This window comes from Eleutherodactylus coqui, chromosome 8 (assembly GCF_035609145.1).
Source record: "Eleutherodactylus coqui strain aEleCoq1 chromosome 8, aEleCoq1.hap1, whole genome shotgun sequence".
Taxonomy (NCBI): domain Eukaryota; kingdom Metazoa; phylum Chordata; class Amphibia; order Anura; family Eleutherodactylidae; genus Eleutherodactylus; species Eleutherodactylus coqui.
The window spans coordinates 99,314,868-99,336,628 of NC_089844.1; the positions used below are offsets into that span (position 1 = coordinate 99,314,868).

General features: G+C 46.7%; 1 protein-coding gene across 1 annotated transcript in view; it reads left to right on the top strand.

The window, feature by feature from the left end:
• LOC136577902 (carboxypeptidase O-like) overlaps positions 1–21,198 on the top strand; it is a 60,896-nt gene extending 39,698 nt beyond the window's left edge. The window contains exons 6-10 of the mRNA XM_066577819.1: positions 6,283–6,393; positions 6,610–6,700; positions 15,859–16,061; positions 18,543–18,627; positions 20,927–21,198. Coding sequence (XP_066433916.1) covers positions 6,283–6,393; positions 6,610–6,700; positions 15,859–16,061; positions 18,543–18,627; positions 20,927–21,198 — 762 coding nt within the window. The remainder of the gene's footprint in view (positions 1–6,282; positions 6,394–6,609; positions 6,701–15,858; positions 16,062–18,542; positions 18,628–20,926) is intronic.
• Positions 21,199–21,761: the final 563 nt, after the last annotated feature.

A 21,761-nucleotide genomic window follows, 5' to 3' on the forward strand; every position in this document is an offset into this window, starting at 1 on the left:
CGTGGCCGAGGACGCGTAGGCCCAAGTGAGGGTGTGGGCAAAGGGCGAGCTCCTGATCAAGGTGTATTGCAGCCGACTGCTGCGCGATTAGGAGAGAGGCACGTTTCTGGCGTCCCCACATTCATCGCCCAATTAATGGGTCCACGCGGGAGACCTTTATTAGAAAATGAGCAGTGTGAGCAGGTCCTGTCATGGATGGCAGAAAGTGCTTCGAGCAAGCTATCATCCACCCACAGTTCTGCGCCGTCCAGTGCTGCAAATCCAAATCCTCTGGCTGCTACTCCTCCTTCCTCCCAGCCTCCTCACTCCACTACAATGACACATGCTCAGGAGCGGGCAGACTCCCAGGAACTGTTCTCGGGCCCCTGCTCAGATTGGGCAGCAGTGGTTCCTCTCCAAGCTGAGGAGTTTATCGTTACTGATGCCTAACCATTCGAAAGTTCCCGGGGTCCGGGGGATGAGGCTGGGGACTTCCGGCAACTGTCTCAAGACCTTTCAGTGGGTGAGGAGGACGATGACGATGAGACACAGTTGTCTTGCAGTGAGGTAGTAGTAAGGGCAGTAAGTCCGAGGGAGGAGAGCACAGAGGATTCGGAGGAAGAGCAGCAGGACGATGAGGTGACTGACCTCACCTGGTGTGCAACGCCTACACAGGACAGGTCTTCAGAGGGGGAGGCACGGGCAGCAGCAGGGCAGGTTGCAAGAGGCAGTGCGGTGTCCAGGGGTAGAGGCAGGGCCAGACCGAATAATCCACCAACTGGTTCCCAAAGCGCCCCCTCGCGCCATGCCACCCTGCAGAGGTCAAGGTGCTCTACAGTGTGGCAGTTTTTCACAGAGACGCCTGACGACCGACGAACAGTGGTGTGCAACCTTTGTCGTGCCAAGATCAGCTGGGGAGGCACCACCAACAGCATGCGCAGGCATATGATGGCCAAGCACCCCACAAGGTGGGACGATGCCCGTTCACCGCCTCCAGTTTGCACCACTGCCTCTCCCCCTGTGCCCCAACCTGCCACTGACATCCAACCCCCCTCTGAGGACACAGGCACTACCGTCTCCTGGCCTGCACCCACACCCTCACTTCCGCTGTCCTCGGCCCCATTCAGCAATGTCTCTCAGCGTAGCGTCCAGACGTCGCTAGCGCCACAGTTTGAGCGCAAGTACGACGCCACGCACCCGCACGCTCAAGCGTTAAACGTGCACATTGCAAAATTGATCAGCCTAGAGATGCTGCCGTTTAGGCTTGTGGAAACGGAGGCTTTCAAAAGCATGATGGCGGCGGCGGCCCCGCGCTACTCGGTTCCCAGTCGCCACTACTTTTCCCGATGTGCCGTCCCAGGCCTGCACGACCACGTCTCCCGCAACATTGTACGCGCCCTCACCAACGCGGTTACTGCCAAGGTCCACTTATCAACAGACACGTGGACAAGCACAGGCGAGCAGGGCAACTATATCTCCCTGATGGCACATTGGGTGAATTTAGTGGAGGCTGGGACAGAGTCAGAGCCTGTGACCGCTCACGTCCTACCCACCCCCCGACTTGCGTGCCCCAGCTCGGTGGTGGTATCTGCGGGGGTGTATGCTTCCTCCACTAAACCACCCTCCTCCTCCTCCTACGCAACCTCTGTCTCGCAATCAAGATGTGTCAGCACCAGCAGGACGTCGCCAGCAGTCGGTGTCACGCGGCGTGGCAGCACAGCGGTGGGCAAGCGTCAGCAGGCCGTGCTAAAACTACTCAGTTTAGGAGATAAGGAGCACACGGCCCACGAACTGCTGCAGGGTCTGACAGAGCAGACCGACTGCTGGCTTGCGCCGCTGAGCCTCCAACCGGGCATGGTCATGTGTGACAACGGCCGTAACCTGGTGGCGGCTCTGCAGCTCGGCAGCCTCACGCACGTGCCATGCCTGGCCCATGTCTTTAATTTGGTGGTTCAGCGCTTTCTGAAAAGCTACCCCCACTTGTCATACCTGCTCGGAAAGGTGCGCCAGCTCTGAGCACATTTCCGCAAATCCCACACGCACGCTGCCACCCTGCGGACACTGCAACATCCGTTTAATCTGCCAGTGCACCGACTGCTGTGCGACGTGCCCACACAGTGGAACTCTACGCTCCACATGTTGGCCAGACTCTATGAGCAGCGTAGAGCTATAGTGGAATACCAACTCCAACTTGTGCGGCGCAGTGGGAGTCAGCCTCCTCAATTATTTACAGAAGAGTGGGCCTGGTTGGCAGCCATCTGCCAGGTCCTTGGAAAATTTGAGGAGTCTACCCAGATGCTGCAATCATTAGCGTCACCATTCCTCTGCTATGCCTCTTGAGAAGTTCCCTGCAAAGCATAAAGGCAGACGCTTTGGAATCAGAAACGGAGGCGGGGGAAGACAGTATGTCGCTGGATAGTCAGAGCAACCTCATGTCTATATCTCAGCGCGTTGAGGAGGAGGGGGAGGAGCATGAGGAGGAGGGGGAAGAGACAGCTTGGCCCACTGCTGAGGGGACAGATGCTGCTTGCCTGTCATCCTTTCAGCGTGTATGGCCAGAGGAGGAGGAGGAGGAGGAGGAGGAGGAGGAGGATTCTGAAAGTGATCTTCCGAGTGAGGACAGCCATGTGTTGCGTACAGGTACCCTGGCACACATGGCTGACTTCATGTTAGGATGCCTTTCTCGTGACCCTCGCGTTACACGCATTCTGGCCACTACGGATTACTGGGTGTACACACTGCTCGATCCACGGTATAAGGAGAGCCTTTGCACTCTCATTCCCGAAGAGGAAAGGGGTTCGAGAATGATGCTATACCACAGGGCGCTGGTGGACAAACTGATGGTAAACTTCCCATCCGACAGCGCTAGTGGCAGAAGGCGCAGTTCCGAGGGCCAGGTAGTAGGGGAGGCGCAGAGATCAGGCAGCATGTACAGCGCAGGCAGGGGAACATTCTCCAAGGCCTTTGCCAGCTTTATGGCTCCCCAGCAAGACTGTGTCACCGGTCCCCAGTCAAGGCTGAGTTGGCGGGAGCACTGTAAAAGTATGGTGAGGGAGTACGTAGCCGATTGCAGCACCGTCCTCGGTGACGCCTCTGCCCCCTACAACTACTGTGTGTTGAAGCTGGACACGTGGCCTGAACTCGCGCTGTATGCCCTGGAGGTGCTTGCTTGTCCTGCGGCTAGCGTCTTGTCAGAGAGTGTGTTTAGTGTGGCTGGGGGAATCATCACGGATAAGCGTACCCACCTGTCAACCGACAGTGCCGACAGGCTTACACTCATCAAGATGAACAAAGCCTGGATTTCCCCAGACTTCTCTTCTCCACCAGTGGACAGCAGCGATACCTAAGCAATACGTAGGCTGCACCCGCGGATGGAAGCATCGTTCTCTCTCACCATCCAAAACGGGGACATTTCTGCTTCATCAATCTGTGTATAATATTCCTCCTCCTCCTCCTGCTCCTCCTCCTGAAACCTCACATAATCACGCCGAACAGGCAATTTTTCTTAGGGCCACAAGGCTCACTCATATAATTTTTCTAAACAATTTTTATACGTTTCAATGCTCTTAAAAGCGTTGAAACTTTAACTTGAACCAATTTTTCGTTCAACTGGGCTGCCTCCAGGCCTAGTTACCACTTAAGCCACATTAACCAAAGCGATTAATGGGTTTCACCTGCCATCTTGGTTGGGCATGGCCAATTTTTTCTGAGGTACATTAGTACTGTTGGTACACCAATTTTTTTGGGCCCTCACCTACAGTGTAATCATAGTAATTTCTATGTTCTTCGCCTGCACTCATGGTACAGAAAGGTGTGTGAGGTTGGCCTACATTTTAGCTACATAAATGTCTATACTGCAGCTACTGAAATGTGAAAGAGACTGTTATCTCCCTAAACTGCTGCAATGGGAATGTTACTGGGGCCTGTCTTGAGTGCTACTATTACTGAAATGGAACTAAGACTGCGCTCCCCCTATACTGCTGCTAGTGATATGTTAGTGGGGCCTGTCCCTAATGCTACCGCTGAAATGTTAATAATTGTGGGCTCTGCCTATACCGCTACTAATGGTATGTCACTGGGGTGTGGAAACAGAGGCTTCACAAAGACATGATGGCGGCGAGGCCATTTCCCACCAACGCTGTTAATGTTAAGGTGCATATAACCACGGACACGTGTAGAGGACACATAGTGCCTCCAAAACATCCCCCTCCTCCTCCAACAATGTAAACATTCTTGGCAAATACCTTTGCATTGGTCCGTCTGGTGGCAGTCCAAGAATTTCACCTTTAACGACACAACAAGAGAGCACCACCACCATCCCCCCGCCATGGCCCACGTAATCCTGGCCACATTCCGAAAACCAACTACATAAAACCGCGCTACCAGGTCCGCAGTCACCACCACATTACCACCAACGAGGTTACTGTTAAGGTATATATTACCAGTCAGACTGGGGCATGCAGTGTGGGCCGAAACCCACCTGCATTAAGCACGACATTACTACCTCAGCTGTGTTGGGTAATGCAATGGGATATTTTTATGTACCGCCGGTGGCTTCCTGGCACCCACCCATGCTGTGGGTCCACAGAGAATTATAAATGCATCTGTTTCCACTTCTAAAGAACCCCAGTCTGACTGGGGCATGCAGTGTGGGCCGAAGCCCACCTGCATTGAGCACAACATTACTACCTCAGCTGTGTTGGGCAATGCAATGGGATATTTTTATGTACCGCCGGTGGGTTCCAGGGAGCCACCCATGCTGTCGGTCCACAGGGACTTGTAAATGCATCTGTTTCCACTTCTAAAGAACCCCAGTCAGACTGGGGCATGCAGTGTGGGCCGAAACCCACCTGCATTAAGCACGAAAATTCCTACCTCAGCTGTGTTGGGCAATGCAATGGGATATTTTTATGTACCGCCGGTGGGTTCCAGGGAGCCACCCATGCTGTCGGTCCACAGGGACTTCACAATAGGGAGTTGTACCTGCCTGTGTCTATGAATTAAAAACCGCGGTCTGACTGGGGCATGCAGACACCTTGACAGAATGAATAGTGTGTGGCACATAGGTTCCCCATTGCTATGCCCACGTGTGCAGCTCCTGATGGCGGTGGCACAGGATTATATTTCTCATTGCTTCTGTACAGCATTGTGGGCTATCGCCCCGCCCCTTTTAAAGAGGGTCGCTGCCTAGCCGTGCCAACCCTCTGCAGTGTGTGCCTGCGGTTCCTCATCATGGCAGACGCACTTATAAATAGACATGAGGGTGGTGTGGCATGAGGGCAGCTGAAGGCTGCGCAGGGACACTTTTGTGTGCGCTGTGGACACTGGGTCGTGCGGGGGGGTTGGGCAGCATGTAACCCAGGAGAAGTGGCAGCGGAGTGTCATGCAGGCAGTGATTGTGCTTTGTTGGGGGTAGTGTGGTGCTTAGCAAAGGTATGCATTGCTAATGAGGGCTCTTCAGAAGTAAAAGTTGTTGGGAGGGGGGGGGCCCATTCTTGTCGCTATTGTGGCTTAATAGTGGAACCTGTGAACTTGAGATGCAGCCCAACATGTAGCCCCTCCCCTGCCCTATCCGTTGCTGTGTCGTTCCCATCATTTTCTTGAATTGCCCAGATTTTCACACATGGAAACCTTAGCGAGCATCGGCGAAATACAAAAATGCTCGGGTCGCCCATTGACTTCAATGGGGTTCGTTATTCGAAACGAACCCTCGAGCATTGCGAAAATTTCGTCCCGAGTAACGAGCACCCGAGCATTTTGGTGCTCGCTCATCTCTAGTTTTTAACATTAGAAAGTCCCCTTGACATTAAAAAAACGCAGCAATACCACGTGAAAAAAACGTGCAAGAAAAACGCAAGTGGATGTCCACCCTTATGGCTGAATTTTCACTTAGGGCTCAGTCACACAGGCGCAGATCCTCCCGTGTTTCTGCCCGATTCGGACCACTGCACGACTCTCCGCACCGCCGGCAGATAGAACACATGGCTGGCAGTGGAGCCGGTCATGCAGAGAGACGCCCCCACCCGGTACGGCCGTCTTATCGTGCATTAACACGGGCGCATCGGCAGTGGATCTGAGCCCGTGTCACTGAGCCCTTAATCCCCAGAGCTGCACTTAAATGCAGATATTTACTGTATATAGACAAAAAGTGTCAATGATAAAATGTGTTGTTTCCCTGAATTAACTTTATGTTCACTTTACAAGGTTCAGAGCAGCTATGGTTCTAATTCAAAGTTTCTGTTAAATTTCAAATAATAATCCATTAAATGTATGTGTTGGGTAAGACTTCTCTTTATTTTCCAGATTCTTAATCAACACAGCAGAAGTACCAGGGTACATAAAGCTCTGGAGAACATAGATTTCTATATTGTCCCTGTCCTCAACATTGATGGTTTTATTTATTCCTGGACTACAGTAAGAACAAGTGTAGATTTTATAATCTACTATAATTATATATCATTCTGATAATAAGCAATCAGAACATAAGCTGCATACTTCTGTATTTGTAATGCTAAACTAATCAAATTAATTTATTTTGATGCACTAATCTTGTATCTCAACTAGTCATATCATTAAATAAATACCCTTAAACTAAATTTAACATTTGATATATTATGTATTTTAACTTAGGATCGTCTTTGGAGAAAATCTCGCTCATCTCATGACAATGGCAATTGTTATGGTGTTGATCTCAACAGAAACTTTGACTCACACTGGGGCAGTAAGTTTTCCATAAGTAACAGTATGTTGCTTCATGAGCATCCAGAAGATATAATGTATGCACTAGAGATGAGCGAGCACCAAAATGCTCAGGTGCTCGTTACTCGAGACGAACTTTTCGCGATGCTCGAGGGTTCGTTTCGAATAACGAACCCCATTGAAGTCAATGGGCGACCCGAGCATTTTTATATATCGCCGATGCTCGCTAAGGTTTTCGTTTGTGAAAATCTGGGCAATTCAAGAAAGTGATGGGAACGACACAGCAACGGATAGGGCAGGCGAGGGCCTACATGTTGGGCTGCATCTCAAGTTCCCAGGTTTCACTATTAAGCCGCAATACCGGCAAGAGTGGGCCCCCCCCCCTCCCAACAACTTTTACTTCTGAAAAGCTCTCATTAGCAATGCATACCTTAGCTAAGCACCACACTACCTCCAACAAAGCACAATCACTGCCTGCATGACACTCTGCTGCCACTTCTCCTGGGTTACATGCTGACCAACCCCCCCCCCCCCCCCACGACCCAGTGTCCACAGCGCACACCAAACTGTCCCTGCCCAGCCTTCAGCTGCCCTCATGCCACGCCACCCTCATGTCTATTTATAAGTGCATCTGCCAGAGGAAAAGCAGGCACACACTGCAGAGGGTTGGCACGGCTAGGCAGCGACCCTCTTTAAAAGGGGCGGGGTGATAGTCCACAATGCTGTACAGAAGCAATGAGAAATGCAATCCTGTGCCACCTCCATCTGGAGCTGCACACGTGGGCATAGCAATGGGGAACCTATGTGCCACACACTATTCATTCTGTCAAGGTGTCTGCATGCCCCAGTCAGACCGCGTTTTTTTATAAATAGTCACAGGCAGGTACAACTCCGCAATGGGAATTCCGTGTGCACCTACAGCATGGGTGGCTCCCTGGAACCCACCGGCGGTACATAAATATATCCCATTGCATTGCCCATCACAGCTGAGGTAATAAATTCATGTTTAATGCAGGTGGGCTTCGGCCCACACTGCATGCCCCAGTCAGACTGGGGTTCTTTAGAAGTGGACACATGCAGTTACAACTCCCTGTGCACCCACAGCATGGGTGGCTCCCTGGAACCCACCGGCGGTAGATAAATATATCCCATTGCATTGCCCATCACAGCTGAGGTAATAAATTCATGTTTAATGCAGGTGGGCTACGGCCCACACTGCATGCCCCAGTCAGACTGGGGTTCTTTAGAAGTGGACACATGCAGTTACAACTCCCTGTGCACCCACAGCATGGGTGGCTCCCTGGAACCCACCGGCGGTACATAAATATATCCCATTGCAGTGCCCAACACAGCTGATGTTACGTGAGCTGTAATGCAGGTGGGCAAAAAATTAATTTGATTACACTGTAGGCGAGGGCCCCCAAAAATTGGTGTACCAACAGTACTAATGTACCTCAGAAAAATTGCCCATGCCCAACCAAGAGGGCAGGTGAAACCCATTAATCGCTTTGGTTAATGTGGCTTAATTGGTAACTAGGCCTGGAGGCAGCCCAGTAAAAATAAAAATTGGTTGAGGTGAAAGTTTCAACGCTTTAATGAGCATTGAAACGTATAAAAATTGTTTAGAAAAATTATATGACTGAGCCTTGTGGGCCTAAGAAAAATTGCCCGTTCGGCGTGATTATGTGAGGTTTCAGGAGGAGGAGCAGGCGGAGGAGGAGGAATATTATACACAGAAAGATGAAGCAAAAAGGTCTCCGTTTTGGATGGTGATAGAGAACGATGCTTCCATCCGCGGGTGCAGCCTACGTATTGTTTAGGTATCGCTGCTGTCCGCTGGTGGAGAAGAGAAGTCTGGGGAAATCCAGGCTTTGTTCATCTTGATGAGTGTAAGCCTGTCGGCACTGTCGGTTGACAGGTGGGTACGCTTATCCGTGATGATTCCCCCAGCCACACTAAACACACTCTCTGACAAGACGCTAGCCGCAGGACAAGCAAGCACCTCCAGGGCATACAGCGCGAGTTCAGGCCACGTGTCCAGCTTCGACACCCAGTAGTTGTAGGGGGCAGAGGCGTCACCGAGGATGGTCGTGCGATCGGCTACGTACTCCCTCTCCATCCTTTTAAAGTGCTCCCGCCAACTCAGCCTTGACTGGGGAGCCATAAAGCTGTCATAGGCCTTAGAGAGTGTTCCCCTGCCTGCGCTGTACATGCTGCCTGATCTCTGCGCCTCCCCTGCTACCTGGGCCGCGGAAATGCGCCTTCGGCCACTAGCGCTGTCGGATGGGAAGTTTACCATCAGTTTGTCCACCAGCGCCCTGTGGTATAGCATCATTCTCGAACCCCTTTCCTCTTCGGGTATGAGAGTGGAAAGGTTCTCCTTATACCGTGGGTCGAGCAGTGTGTACACCCAGTAATCCTTAGTGGCCAGAATGCGTGTAACGCGAGGGTCACGAGAAAGGCATCCTAACATGAAGTCAGCCATGTGTGCCAGGGTACCTGTACGCAACACATGGCTGTCTTCACTAGGAAGATCACTTTCAGGATCCTCCTCCTCCTCCTCTGGCCATACATGCTGAAAGGATGACAGGCAAGCTGCATCTGTACCCTCAGCAGTGGGACAAGCTGTCTCTTCCCCCTCCTCCTCATGCTCCTCCCCCTCCTCCTCCTCCTCCTCCTCTGGCCATACACGCTGAAAGGATGACAGGCAAGCTGCATCTGTACCCTCAGCAGTGGGCCAAGCTGTCTCTTCCCCCTCCTCCTCATGCTCCTCCCCCTCCTCCTCAACGCGCTGAGATATAGACATGAGGTTGCTCTGACTATCCAGCGACATACTGTCTTTCCCCGCGTCCGTTTCCGATTCCAAAGCATCTGCCTTTATGCTTTGCAGGGAACTTCTCAAGAGGCATAGCAGAGGAATGGTGACGCTAATAATTTCAGCATCCCCGCTCACCATCTGGGTAGACTCCTCAAAGTTTCCAAGGACCTGGCAGATGTCTGCCAACCAGGCCCACTCTTCTGTAAATAATTGAGGAGGCTGACTCCCACTGCGCTGCCCATGTTGGAGTTGGTATTCCACAATAGCTCTACGCTGCTCATAGAGCCGGGCCAACATGTGGAGCGTAGAGTTCCACTGTGTGGGCACGTCGCACAGCAATCGGTGCAGTGGCAGATGAAACTGATGTTGCAGTGTCCGCAGGGTGGCAGCGTGCGTGTGGGACTTGCGGAAATGTGCGCAGAGCTGGCGCACCTTTCCGAGCAGGTATGACAAGTGGGGGTAGCTTTTCAGAAAGCGCTGAACCACCAAATTAAAGACATGGGCCAGGCATGGCACGTGCGTGAGGCTGCCGAGCTGCAGAGCCGCCACCAGGTTACGTCCGTTGTCACACACAACCCGGTTGGAGGCTCAGCGGCGCAAGCCAGTGGTCGGTCTGCTCTGTCAGACCCTGCAGCAGTTCGTGGGCCGTCTGACTCTTCTCTCCTAAGCTGAGTAGTTTCAGCACGGCCTGCTGACGCTTGCCCACCGCTGTGCTGCCACGCCGCGTGACACCGACTGCTGGCGACGTGCTGCTGCTGACACATCTTGATTGCGAGACAGAGGTTGCGTAGGAGGAGGAGGAGGGTGGTTTAGTGGAGGAAGCATACACCGCCGCAGATACCACCACTGACCTGGGGCACGCAATTCGGGGGGTGGGTAGGACGTGAGCGGTCCCAGGCTCTGACTCTGTCCCAGCCTCCACTAAATTCACCCAATGTGCCATCAGGGAGATATAGTGGCCCTGCCCGCCTGTGCTTGTCCACGTGTCGGTTGTTAAGTGGACCTTGGCAGTAACCGCGTTGGTGAGGGCGCGTACAATGTTGCGGGAGACGTGGTCGTGCAGGGCTGGGACGGCACATCGGGAAAAGTAGTGGCGACTGGGAACCGAGTAGCGCGGGGCCGCCGCCGCCATCATGCTTTTGAAAGCCTCCGTTTCCACAAGCCTATACGGCAGCATCTCCAGGCTGATCAATTTGGCAATGTGCACGTTTAACGCTTAAGCGTGCGGGTGCGCGGCGGCGTACTTGCGCTCGTGCTCAAACAGTGGCGCTAGCGACATCTGGATGCTGCGCTGAGAGACATTGCTGGATGGGGCCAAGGACAGCGGAGGTGAGGGTGTGGGTACAGGCCAGGAGACGGTAGTGCCTGTGCCCTGAGAGGGGGGTTGGATGTCAGTGGCAGGTTGGGGCACAGGGGGAGAGGCAGTGGTGCAAACCGGAGGTGGTGAACAGCCTTCGTCCCACCTTGTGGGGTGCTTGGCCATCATTTGCCTGTGCATGCTGGTGGTGGTACCTCCCCAGCTGATCTTGGCGCGACAAAGGTTGCACACCACTGTTCGTCGGTCGTCAGGTGTCTCTGTGAAAAACTGCCACACCGTAGAGCACCTTGACCTCTGCAGGGTGGCATGGCATGAGGGGTCGCTTTGGGAAACAGTTGGTGGATTATTCGGTCTGGCCCTGCCTCTAACCCTGGCCACCGCACTGGCTCGGCCTGTGCCCACACCCTCACTTGGCCCTCCGCGTCCTCGGCCGCGTCCACGTCCTCTAGGCCTACCCCTACCCCTCAGCATGCTGTATTACCAGTAATGCAGAAAAAGAACGCTGTAATTAAATGTGCCGCTTATTGGCCTGTGGTTGGAGGCTGACTTCGCTTACGGAACGCCAGGAAATAATTTGGCGCAAGCCTGCTGTAACACTTAGCTGGCTGCGTATGATTTTGTAGAACTACTACACCCAGCACACACAGACCCAGAACACTGAGCACAGTGACAGGCAGGCCAAATAGATTTTTTGCCCAATATTTTTTAGAAAAGGCCCACTGCCTATATTCAATCAATAATATGTCTTCTGTGCCTGTCTCCACACATCTGTCCCTGGACTATGTCAAAGAACTGCAGAGTGTTGCACTGTTAACTGTAACACAGCGGTGATTTCAGAGCCCAGACAGAGCCAGGAAATAATTTGGCGCAAGCCTGCTGTAACACTTAGCTGGCTGTGTATGATTTTGTAGAACTACTACACCCAGCACACACAGACCCAGAACACTGAGCACAGTGACAGGCAGGCCAAATAGATTTTTTGCCCAATATTTTTTAGAAAAGGCCCACTGCCTATATTCAATCAATAATATGTCTTCTGTCCCTGCCTCCACACTTCTGTCCCAGGAGTATTACTGCAGGGCGCAATGCTCTGCACGGCCGATACACCAAAAAAAAAAAAAGTGCAACACTGCAAAAAGCAGCCTCCACAGTACTGCACACGGTTAGATGTGGCCCTAAGAAGGACCGTTGGGGTTCTTGAAGCCTACAATAACTCCTAACACTCTCCCTATAGCAGCTCCAACACGATAGCACTTTCCCTCAGCTATGTCAGATCGCATCTGTGGCGAGCCGCGGGAGGGGCCGATTTTTATACTCGGGTGACACCTGATCTCGCCAGCCACTCACTGCAGGGGGGTGGTATAGGGCTTGAACGTCACAGGGGGAAGTTGTAATGCCTTCCCTGTCTTTCAATTGGCCAGAAAAGCGCGCTAACGTCTCAGAGATGAAAGTGAAAGTAACCCGAACATCACGTGGTACTCATTACGAGTAACGAGCATCTCGAACACGCTAATACTCGAACGAGTATCAAGCTCGGACGAGTACGTTTGCTCATCTCTAGTATGCACTGATAAGCAAATCACTGTTTCAAGGAGATGTTTCAAGGACATATACTAACGATCAAACGTTTTAGAGCACCCTAATATTTTCAGTTTTTATTGATATCTACATAGTTTAATTTTTCAAATTACTTTGAAATGAATTGATAGAACAATTAAAGAAACGTAAGATGAATAAAAATAATGAACTAGATTTGTTTCACTAAATGAAATCTAAATTCTTGACTCTTCAAAGTAGCCACCTCTAGCTGATATAACAGGTATTCTTTCTACAACTGCATTCAGATATTATTCAGAATATTCTTCCCAACAGTGTTGCAGAAGTTCCCACAAATGTGCTGCACTTGTAAGTTGCTTTGATTTCACCCTTCTGTCCAGTTCATCGGAAACAAGTACAATAGAATTTAAGTCTGGAGATTGTGCAGGCCATTCCATTTTTTGAAGCCTACCAGCTTCTTTTTGTCTACTTAAGCAGATCTGACATAACCTAGAAGTATGTTTTGGATCATTGTTTTGCTGTACTATGACCCCCTGAACCTAGAGGCATAACTTGAAGCTCCTGGGCCTCAATGCAAAATCTGTAACAGGGCCCCCAACTATAATGCTTTATTCATAGTACTGGGCTCCCTATATGAGGAAGAGAGGCCTTATTGGCCCCCTAAGGTCCCTGGGCCGTGGTACAACCGCATCCCTTATAGCTACAGTGCCCTGAAGAATTAGGCATACCTCAGAGGGGACTGTACTGCATGGTGTATCAAAATGCTGTGGTAGCCCTTTTTGTCTAGTGTGCCAGTCACCCTGTGCAAGATGCCAACTCTGGATTCAGCAGAAGAGTCCCAGACCATCACGCTTCCTCCTCTAACCATCCTTTCACCTATGTGATGGCATACAAAAACTCTGCATAATATACCAAAGGTGTCAAATTTTGATACTTCAGTCCATAAGACCTTTTTTCGCTCTTCTTTTTTATATTAAATATTTTTTATTTAGATTTCCATCACTTTTCTTATTTAACAAAAATAGAAATAAACAAAACAAAAGTGTTGCAATCGCCCCTTCCTTGAGCCTCTCTCGTGTATCCAATATGTAGATCATCCAGCATTCTGAGGAAACAGCAGAAAAATTAATCGATGAAACTTTCTATGCTTTCAGATTATCTCTTAACTTTTTCCCTGTGAGAATAGTCAGTTGTGCTTTCAATCATTTCCATCCTCACTTCAGTGAATACTGTACTTTCCCCATCCCCCATACATATACAACAACTATATCACAATACAATGTAAAACTACAATAGCAATTGTTATAAACAGTCAACCAGATACATTTAGATACATGCCCTGTGATTATTTCATGGGTCACTACTTTGCTCTCTCTTGTATATATCCTATGCAGCATTTCCCTTGTATACTCAGTTTACCTAATGTGCAAGTTCAGTTGTGCCAAGCCAAATGCACCCAACCATTTGGACCAGATCTTACTGTATTTGTGTCCTGCTTTATGCCTTTTCCCCATGGTAAGAGTCGGTTGACTTTATCCTTAAATTCCCTTAATGTAGGGGGGACTCATCGAGCCAATCCGGTGCTATCAATTTTCTGGCAATATACAACAGTCTTGCTACGGCTGGTTGTTCGCACTCCTCCACTGGTATATCACTTATATATCCTAGGATACATACTAATGGAGTAAACTCCAGATTTATTGTATATACAGTGTTAATCAGAGAGTGGACCTCACTCCAGTATCGGCTGAATTTTGGATAACGCCACAATCAGTCCCATTACTTGAGTTTTACAGCGAACATACAAAGGGCTATTTCTTACTCCTATATCATACTAAAAGGCTGGAGTACGATGTACTCTATGTATCTAATATATCTGTGACAGTCTATGTGATTCACTTAGGGACAACTTAGGGGTCATCTGCAGGGTTTCATCCCAATGTGAGTCCTCTGTGGGACCAATATCAGCCTCCCATATATTCTTAGGATTTCGAGGATTGCTTCTATAGATTTACATATCATTGTATATAATTATAGCACTGCGATACCTTCCCTGCTGTAGTGGATGCCGCACCTAGAATGTCAGCCAATATAAAATTTGTAGTCTTCATTTCCCTAGAGACCCCCTCCGCCTGTTTTTGAACCATTTCACACATTTCTTTCTGGACTTGAACAGTTTTAAATTCAAATATAACTGGAAAAATGTAGGTGTACTGAAACTTTTGAACAATATTGTGCTCTCTGATGTTTTACACTGCTAGCCAACTACTTGTTTTCTGTTACCACACTAAAATTACACCCTAAGGGCTCCTACCCACTTGCGTTTTTTAACGCTGCATTTTTTTAACGCGATTGTCAATGGGACTTTCTAATGTTAAAAACGCATCGCAAGTTGTCGCTTTGCGATTTTTGTGCAATGCATTATTAACATTAGAAAATTCCATTGACAATCGCATTAAAAAAAAACTCTAGTGGGTAGGAGTTTCATGCATTTCGTTGTACTTTGTTTGCCTTCAGCGTCATTTTCTATCCTTCGATTTGAAACGATGCACTGCATGATAAACACAATAAAATAGTTTATTGTATTTCAGTTGCAGATTTCTCCAAATATGCTTTATAATCTTCGAATTACCTTGCACTGCAGTTAGAGCTTGCTGCTCTAAAAGAAACGCAAGGCAAAAAAATGCAAGCCAGCAGTAAAACTGTTTTTGAACATTTTGTAAAACGAAATTGGTTCAAATCTGTGACTGAAACCTGAACATATATATCACTGATTCTCAACCAGGGTGCCGTGAGAATCTCCTAAAGGTGAGAAAGAGAGAGAGTTAGGAGAGAGATTCCATCCCCTCCTGCACTTAGTCCCTAGCAAGGGACTCTCAGCCTATTGCCTACAAGGTCCACTCTCTGCTTGCTGCGCCAACACTGTTTCCTCTTCTACATCAGGACTTTCCACGAGTTCCCTTTATGCAGGGGATCTGACCCGCACCCCCAGAAAGGGAATGTGGCTACATTATGTGTCTTGCACTTCTCTGCTAAATGGGTGATTCACTAGCCATATCATTGCTGGACTGCAAGGTGGTTTGAACTTTCCCTCCTGTTGAACTGGGATAGGCGGAGTACATAAGAAGGCCAGTCTCCACCTCTGCACTCCTTCGAAAGGCACTCATACTCTCTTTCAGGTTGTCTTTCTTGGGAAGGTGGAGAGACTCCTCAACTCCCTTCCAGTTACAGGGGGGATTACTCATAGAGGTATAATGCAAAGAGTAGGTGTCATATTTTATAAGAAAAACTGATTTAATTAAAAAGCATAGAGGAATGTTAGTTTTTCTCTTATATGAAGCCACGTTGTATGTGATATTATGTTTACTGTTTATTTCCTCTAATTTAGTGGCAACTGAGTTCCAACCGCTGTGAGAATAACAATTTAGCAATATCGTACTGTATGAATTCTTCTTCAGTTTCTCATTTTTTATGCATTTCTATCTAGCAATTGATGCCTCAAAAGACTGCAGAAGCACTATCTTCTGTGGAACTTCACCTGCGTCAGAACCCGAGGTCCAGGCTTTGTCCCAGTTAGTGAACAGTCTTAAATCTGATATTGTGTGCTTTATAACAATGCATTCATATGGACAGTACATTCTCCTTCCTTATGCGTTCACCAAAGATCTACCTATCAACCATGCTGAAATGGTAAGAATTCATCCATCTTTAGTCAACCACCAGGTTTAGCAGGAAGACTCATTTATCTTATTGGAAGTTCACACAGAAGTCAGATTATGATACTTGATTTTATGAATAAAAGTTTAACATTAAGATAGTTAAATCGTCTGCATAACTTACAGCCAGGAAAGAACGCCAGATCACTAAGCCTCACTGATTATCTCCTACTGAGTACACGGACATAGAAAGCCACTGCTTGAACACCATAAGCAGGCCTGTCACATATCCTATGCACCATTCTGCTCTATGATTATTTGTGGAATAAAGTTATTTTCACTTTCCTGAGGTGCTGGAAAGTAAAGTTATATCAACCACATGACTTGGAAGTTTTTTCAGGCATTCACATTCATTTTATTGAGGGTGTACCATGCTATGGTACCCTGGATGTAGGGGACTCAGAATTGACTGTAGATTGGCTATATTCCTTCTTTTAATGGTGGGAACTTGTGTAGTGATCCCTCCTACATGATCCTTCAAATATGGATTTGGAGAGTAAAGGCCCTTTTACACGCAACGATTATCGCTCAAAATTCATTAAAATTATGGCTTTTGAGCAATGATTGTTGTGTGTAAATGCTACCATCGTGCACTTTTTGTTTGAACGATGATTTTTAGGTTAGCATAAAAAACATTGTTCAGACCCCATGCTAGGAGCAGGAGATAACATTGTATTCTCTGTGCAGTCCATGGGTGAAAACAGCCAGCAAGCTCATTTGCACATAAATGAAGCTGTTAGGCACCTGTATCCTCAGAGGCCCCTCTTTAAGGGAGAGGTACTGTAATGGTTGTGCTGGTGGGGATCTGTTGTACTACATAGATTTCTAGCAGCACAGACCCACAGGTGTGGAAAGATTAAGCTGGCTGAGTGTGGATTTTCCCAGTCAGCAAATCCCCAAGGTCTGTGCTCATATATACCAGCTCCCTTGCTAGAGGCTGCTGGTCTTTCTCCTGTCTGTTGTGGTGTTGGCAGGTTCTGTGTGTGGTGGCTGCAAAAGTGGTTTGTGTCTTGGGTTTTGTTTAAATGTGTTGGTGGACTCCTGATTAGCGCAGGGACTAGCGGTATAGCCTGGAGCCGTGAAGTGCCCGCTAGCTTCCATGTTTTGATCAAAATGTCAACCAATACCTGGCATTTATAGCATTTACATCTGCTACTAGCATTTGTGTATTGGCTGCTACTAGCATTTGTGTATTGACTGCTGCATGGTTTGATTCTGGCTCAGTGTGTCATCTCTTATCCTGCCCAGTTGTCTCTGTTGGTGGTGGCATGTTTGTGTCCTATCTAGAGTGCTTGGGTTCCTAGGAGCAGCAAGGGCTGAGATCCAAAGATTATTGGGGTGATGTCCCTGCTCAGGTAGGTCAGTGTCACTTACCTAGTAGAAGATGGCTGCATTAAACAGGGCTGCATTAAAGGACTGTAGATACTAGATGACACTGCTGAGCAGCCTGACTATATAGCAGTGAGAGGGCTGTGATTGTTGTCTTGGCAGCTTGGGGCCTAACAAAGGTCTCCAGGCCTGCCTCAGCTATATGCCCATTAGGCCATGCCAAAAGCATAGCCAAATAGTTTGCCTGACAGCTTATAACTGAGAAGCAATAATGCTTTAGTATACTAAGTATACCAAGGTGTTTTATAAGTAGTTAGCAAACTGAATTGTCAGTTCTTTTAGTGGGAATAAAAAATAAATAAATAAATACAACTTAAAGTTTATTTCAAAAGGGGTTCACAGTGAATTTTTTTTTCTATAAACTTTTGTAAAAGTGCTAAAAATACCCATAGAGTACATGATATTTATGCAATTGTAACAAGTCATGAAATAAAATTAATAGATTATTTACATCACAAGGCGAACAATGTAGAAAAATATTTTTTTTTAAAATAACACAATAATTGTTTTTTCCAACCCCACCCAAAGAATAAATAAAAGTTAGGGAGGTTTTCCACAATTGGGCATATTTAGCCTTAGGGAAGAAATTGGATAAAATAATAAGTTTGTATTAGCTGCAGCTACAATACCTGACCTCTGCAGCCAATCACTGGTCTCACATAGCCCAGCACGGAGGACCAGAACACAGTGCTGGAACAGCAAGGGAGTTTAATAGGTGACTACTTTATCTTTTATTATTTTACCCCATTTCCCCTCCCACACTTGGGCAAATTTTGTCTAATGATAGAAAACCCTGTTTATCAACAAGGCACTGAGAAATACAATTTATCCCACAAGAAAAAAGCCCTCAAACAGCTAAATCAGCTGAAAAATGGGTCTCTTAATATGGCACTGCAAAAGCAAAAAAAAAGCCTATAGTCATATGTGGCAAAATAAACGCGGTAATTATGTGGAAAGGATTATCAAACATACTTACAATGCATAGTACAATATTTGTCACCAGCTTCAGAAAAAGGCAAGTAGAAAACTTTTTCTTTTTCTTACATTTCGATTATTGTTTCCGTAGTTGTCAGTCGGGCAGACGGCGGCTTCAAAAATTGCAGAGACTCATGGTGCTCAGTACCGAGTTGGATCTGCATCTCACATACTGTGTAAGTATGAGGCAAAATGAGCTAAAGCATGTTTGTACTTTCATATGAAACTCGAATGTTATTGATAAGGTACATGGTGTTAGTTCTTGCATGACATACATGTCCTACATGCCCTAAAGGAGAAGTAGGTTCATTTAGCTAAATATCAATTGCTAAGATGTAACCCGACTAACAGTACAGAATCCCAGAGTATTCAGTTTATACTGCTGTGTGCAAGTCGGGGTTTAATAGCAATTTTTAAGTAATAAAGATACTATTACACTTACAATTCTCGGGTCAGGAGGGGTGTTGTGTCTCCTTAGGGAGAGCACCCAAAAAGTGTGTGGAGACAGCCAGGGGATGAGTAGGTCGGCGAATGGTATAGTCTCTCCCCAAGGAGAGCACCCAGAAGGGGTGTGGGAACACCTAGAAGGTGAGTGAGGAGACTTATAAGGCCATGCAAGCTCCTCTGAGTAATTTATGCAAATAAGGAAGATGGAAAAATACATCTGCAGCGCCACCTATTGGATGGCAGCATTCTTTCAAATCAATGTGACTTTTTAACAAGTCTTAACAGTGATTGGGAATAGGAAACCAAACCAAGCACAATTCTGTGCTTCAGGAACCACACTTGTTATTTAGTGCTCTTAGTACTTCATACTGTTTTTCTAATGACTAATGCTTGCATTTATGCATATAAAACCACTTTATTCTACTCAAAAACAGAACAGTCTCCATACGTACTAGCAAACATATACAAGCTGTAGGGCACATTTACTGAGACAAGCATTTCAGACGTTGGTTATATTGCAGAGTGCCAGAGTAACATGTGACAAATTTAAAGGGGACCTGTCATCTCCATCTGTAAACAATGGGAGAAATTCCGCAAACCTGTCAGCAGAGGCAGAGCTTCCCTTCATCCCCGAAGTGAGGCGAGGCTGTTTTGAGATGAAAATTCATGGCCTTATATCGCCTGAAGTTAGCCTAACTTAGTTTATGGTGCTGTTCCTAAGTGACAGGTTCCCTTTTATAAGAGGAGTGCGTCTCTTAATAACTTTGATAGATCTCTAGCAATCTTATATGCCATGCATAAGCTGGCACAGGTTTGCACTATAATTTATGATCGTTTCTGGTTTTATGCGCTCCCATTTGGGACCAAGCAAACCAAGCAATATGGACTTTCCACCTTTTCTCTAACTTTTTCTTATAACTTTATTAGCTCTCATCTTCATTAAAGGAATTTTTGGAGTTTTATGTACAGTTGTGCTCATAAATGTACTTACCCCATATAGAATTTGTAACATTTGTAAACATTGGAAATCAAATATGTCTGTTTTTTTAATGTGTTTCAAATTAAACTCGGTCGGGAGGGGTAACATCTCTCCTTAGGGAGAGCATCAAGAAGGTGAGTGAGGAGACTTATAAGACTATCCATGCTCCTATGGGTTATATGCAAATAAGGAAGATGGAACAATACCTCTGCAGCGCCACCTATTGGATGCAGCATTCCTTCTGCACACTGATGAAGGGCAAAAAGCCCCAAAACACCGTATGTGTACAGATTCTGGCTTGGTTTTCAATTTCTAATCATTGCTCTACAGACCTGTATAAAGGGTCAAGCATTGATTTAAAAGTGGCGTTGCAGAGATATTGTTCCATCTTCCTTATTTTCAAATTAAACTATTATGTGCCACAGATTCGCACAACCAGAATGGTAATAAGTAGTATACCCCAATATTCAGTGCCAGGTTCTCTATTGTTTGACAGGTAATGTAATATAGTAATTACAAGCGAATTTGGATGCACTGAGCATATGAGCATCCACATGGCAAAGAGAAATCGACCCTGGAGTGTCCCTGATTTTTGGCAGTAGTGGTCACTTATGTGTTTCACAGCGCAATGCTCTTCAATAGGAATGTCAGAGATAGCCGAGTTCAAGTGCTAAGCAATTTAAGGTCGTCCGATTCAGTGCACTTGCCGAGTGCTTGAACTCTGCTATCTTTAGGGATCCGTTGGAGAGGGGATAACTTTAAATTACAGGAAAACCCTTACATTTTCAGAATACACACCTTTTTTGTATGCACATATTTTTCAAGACATATTGTAGTAATGACTTTAGCTATAAATTCCTCCAACCTAGAAGGAACTTACTAATTGTGTAATGAGAAATTATGCAACTTTCTATTGTATTTCAATTCTTCGTCATTTTGAATAGAAATGACAGAAACAGCAAAATAATCTCTACCACCAAAACTTTATAAGTTATGTTGCACTACTGATTTAAAGATTACACTTAATGTATTCCTATTGTTTTAAACAGATAGTGCATCTGGCTCTTCAATGGATTGGGCTGCAGAAAAAGGAATTCCTTTTTCATATACCTTTGAGCTAAGAGATAATGGAACTTATTTATTTTTTCTTCCTGAAGACCAGATTCAACCCACTTGTGAAGAAGCTACAGCTGGGATCCTATCCATTGTCGACTATATCAATGAAAATCATATTAATGGCGTGTCAAGTGTTTTTTCTGGCACTTTGTGGATTAATCTAAGTGTTTCACTAGTCATTGGCACTTACCTTTCTGTACAATGATGGTATTGAAAACAACCTGCATGCTGTTAGTAGGCAGTGAACGGAGGTAAAATAAAAGCTGTTAATGTTTTTGTTTGATTCTTTGACTATCTAATTACTGCTGCCAACTTATTACTGTCAATATGCATTAAAAAGGAAACAAAAAGCTAATAATATGTCTTTTTCTGTTTCTATATTGTTTAAACAATTCGTGTAAAAGCAGCAATGTAGTAATAGGATGAGCAGAAGTAGCAATAGCACCTAAATCCTAGCAGAGGTAGAAAAACGGCAGCTTTATTTGGTCATACTCCTACCATTCCTTTAACCCCTTAAGAGCATGGCCTATTTTGTCCATAAGGAGGAAACGATTTGGGGGGGATTTTGATCTCCACATTTTAAAAGCCACAACTTTTTTTATTTTTTCACCAACATGGCCATATGAGGGCTTGTTTTTTGTGTGACGACGAACTGTAGTTTTTATTGGTACCATTTTGGGTATATAATATGTATTGTAAAACATTTATAATTTTTTTTGATAGCAGGGAGAGAAAACAAATCAATTCTGCCACTATTTCTGAGAATAC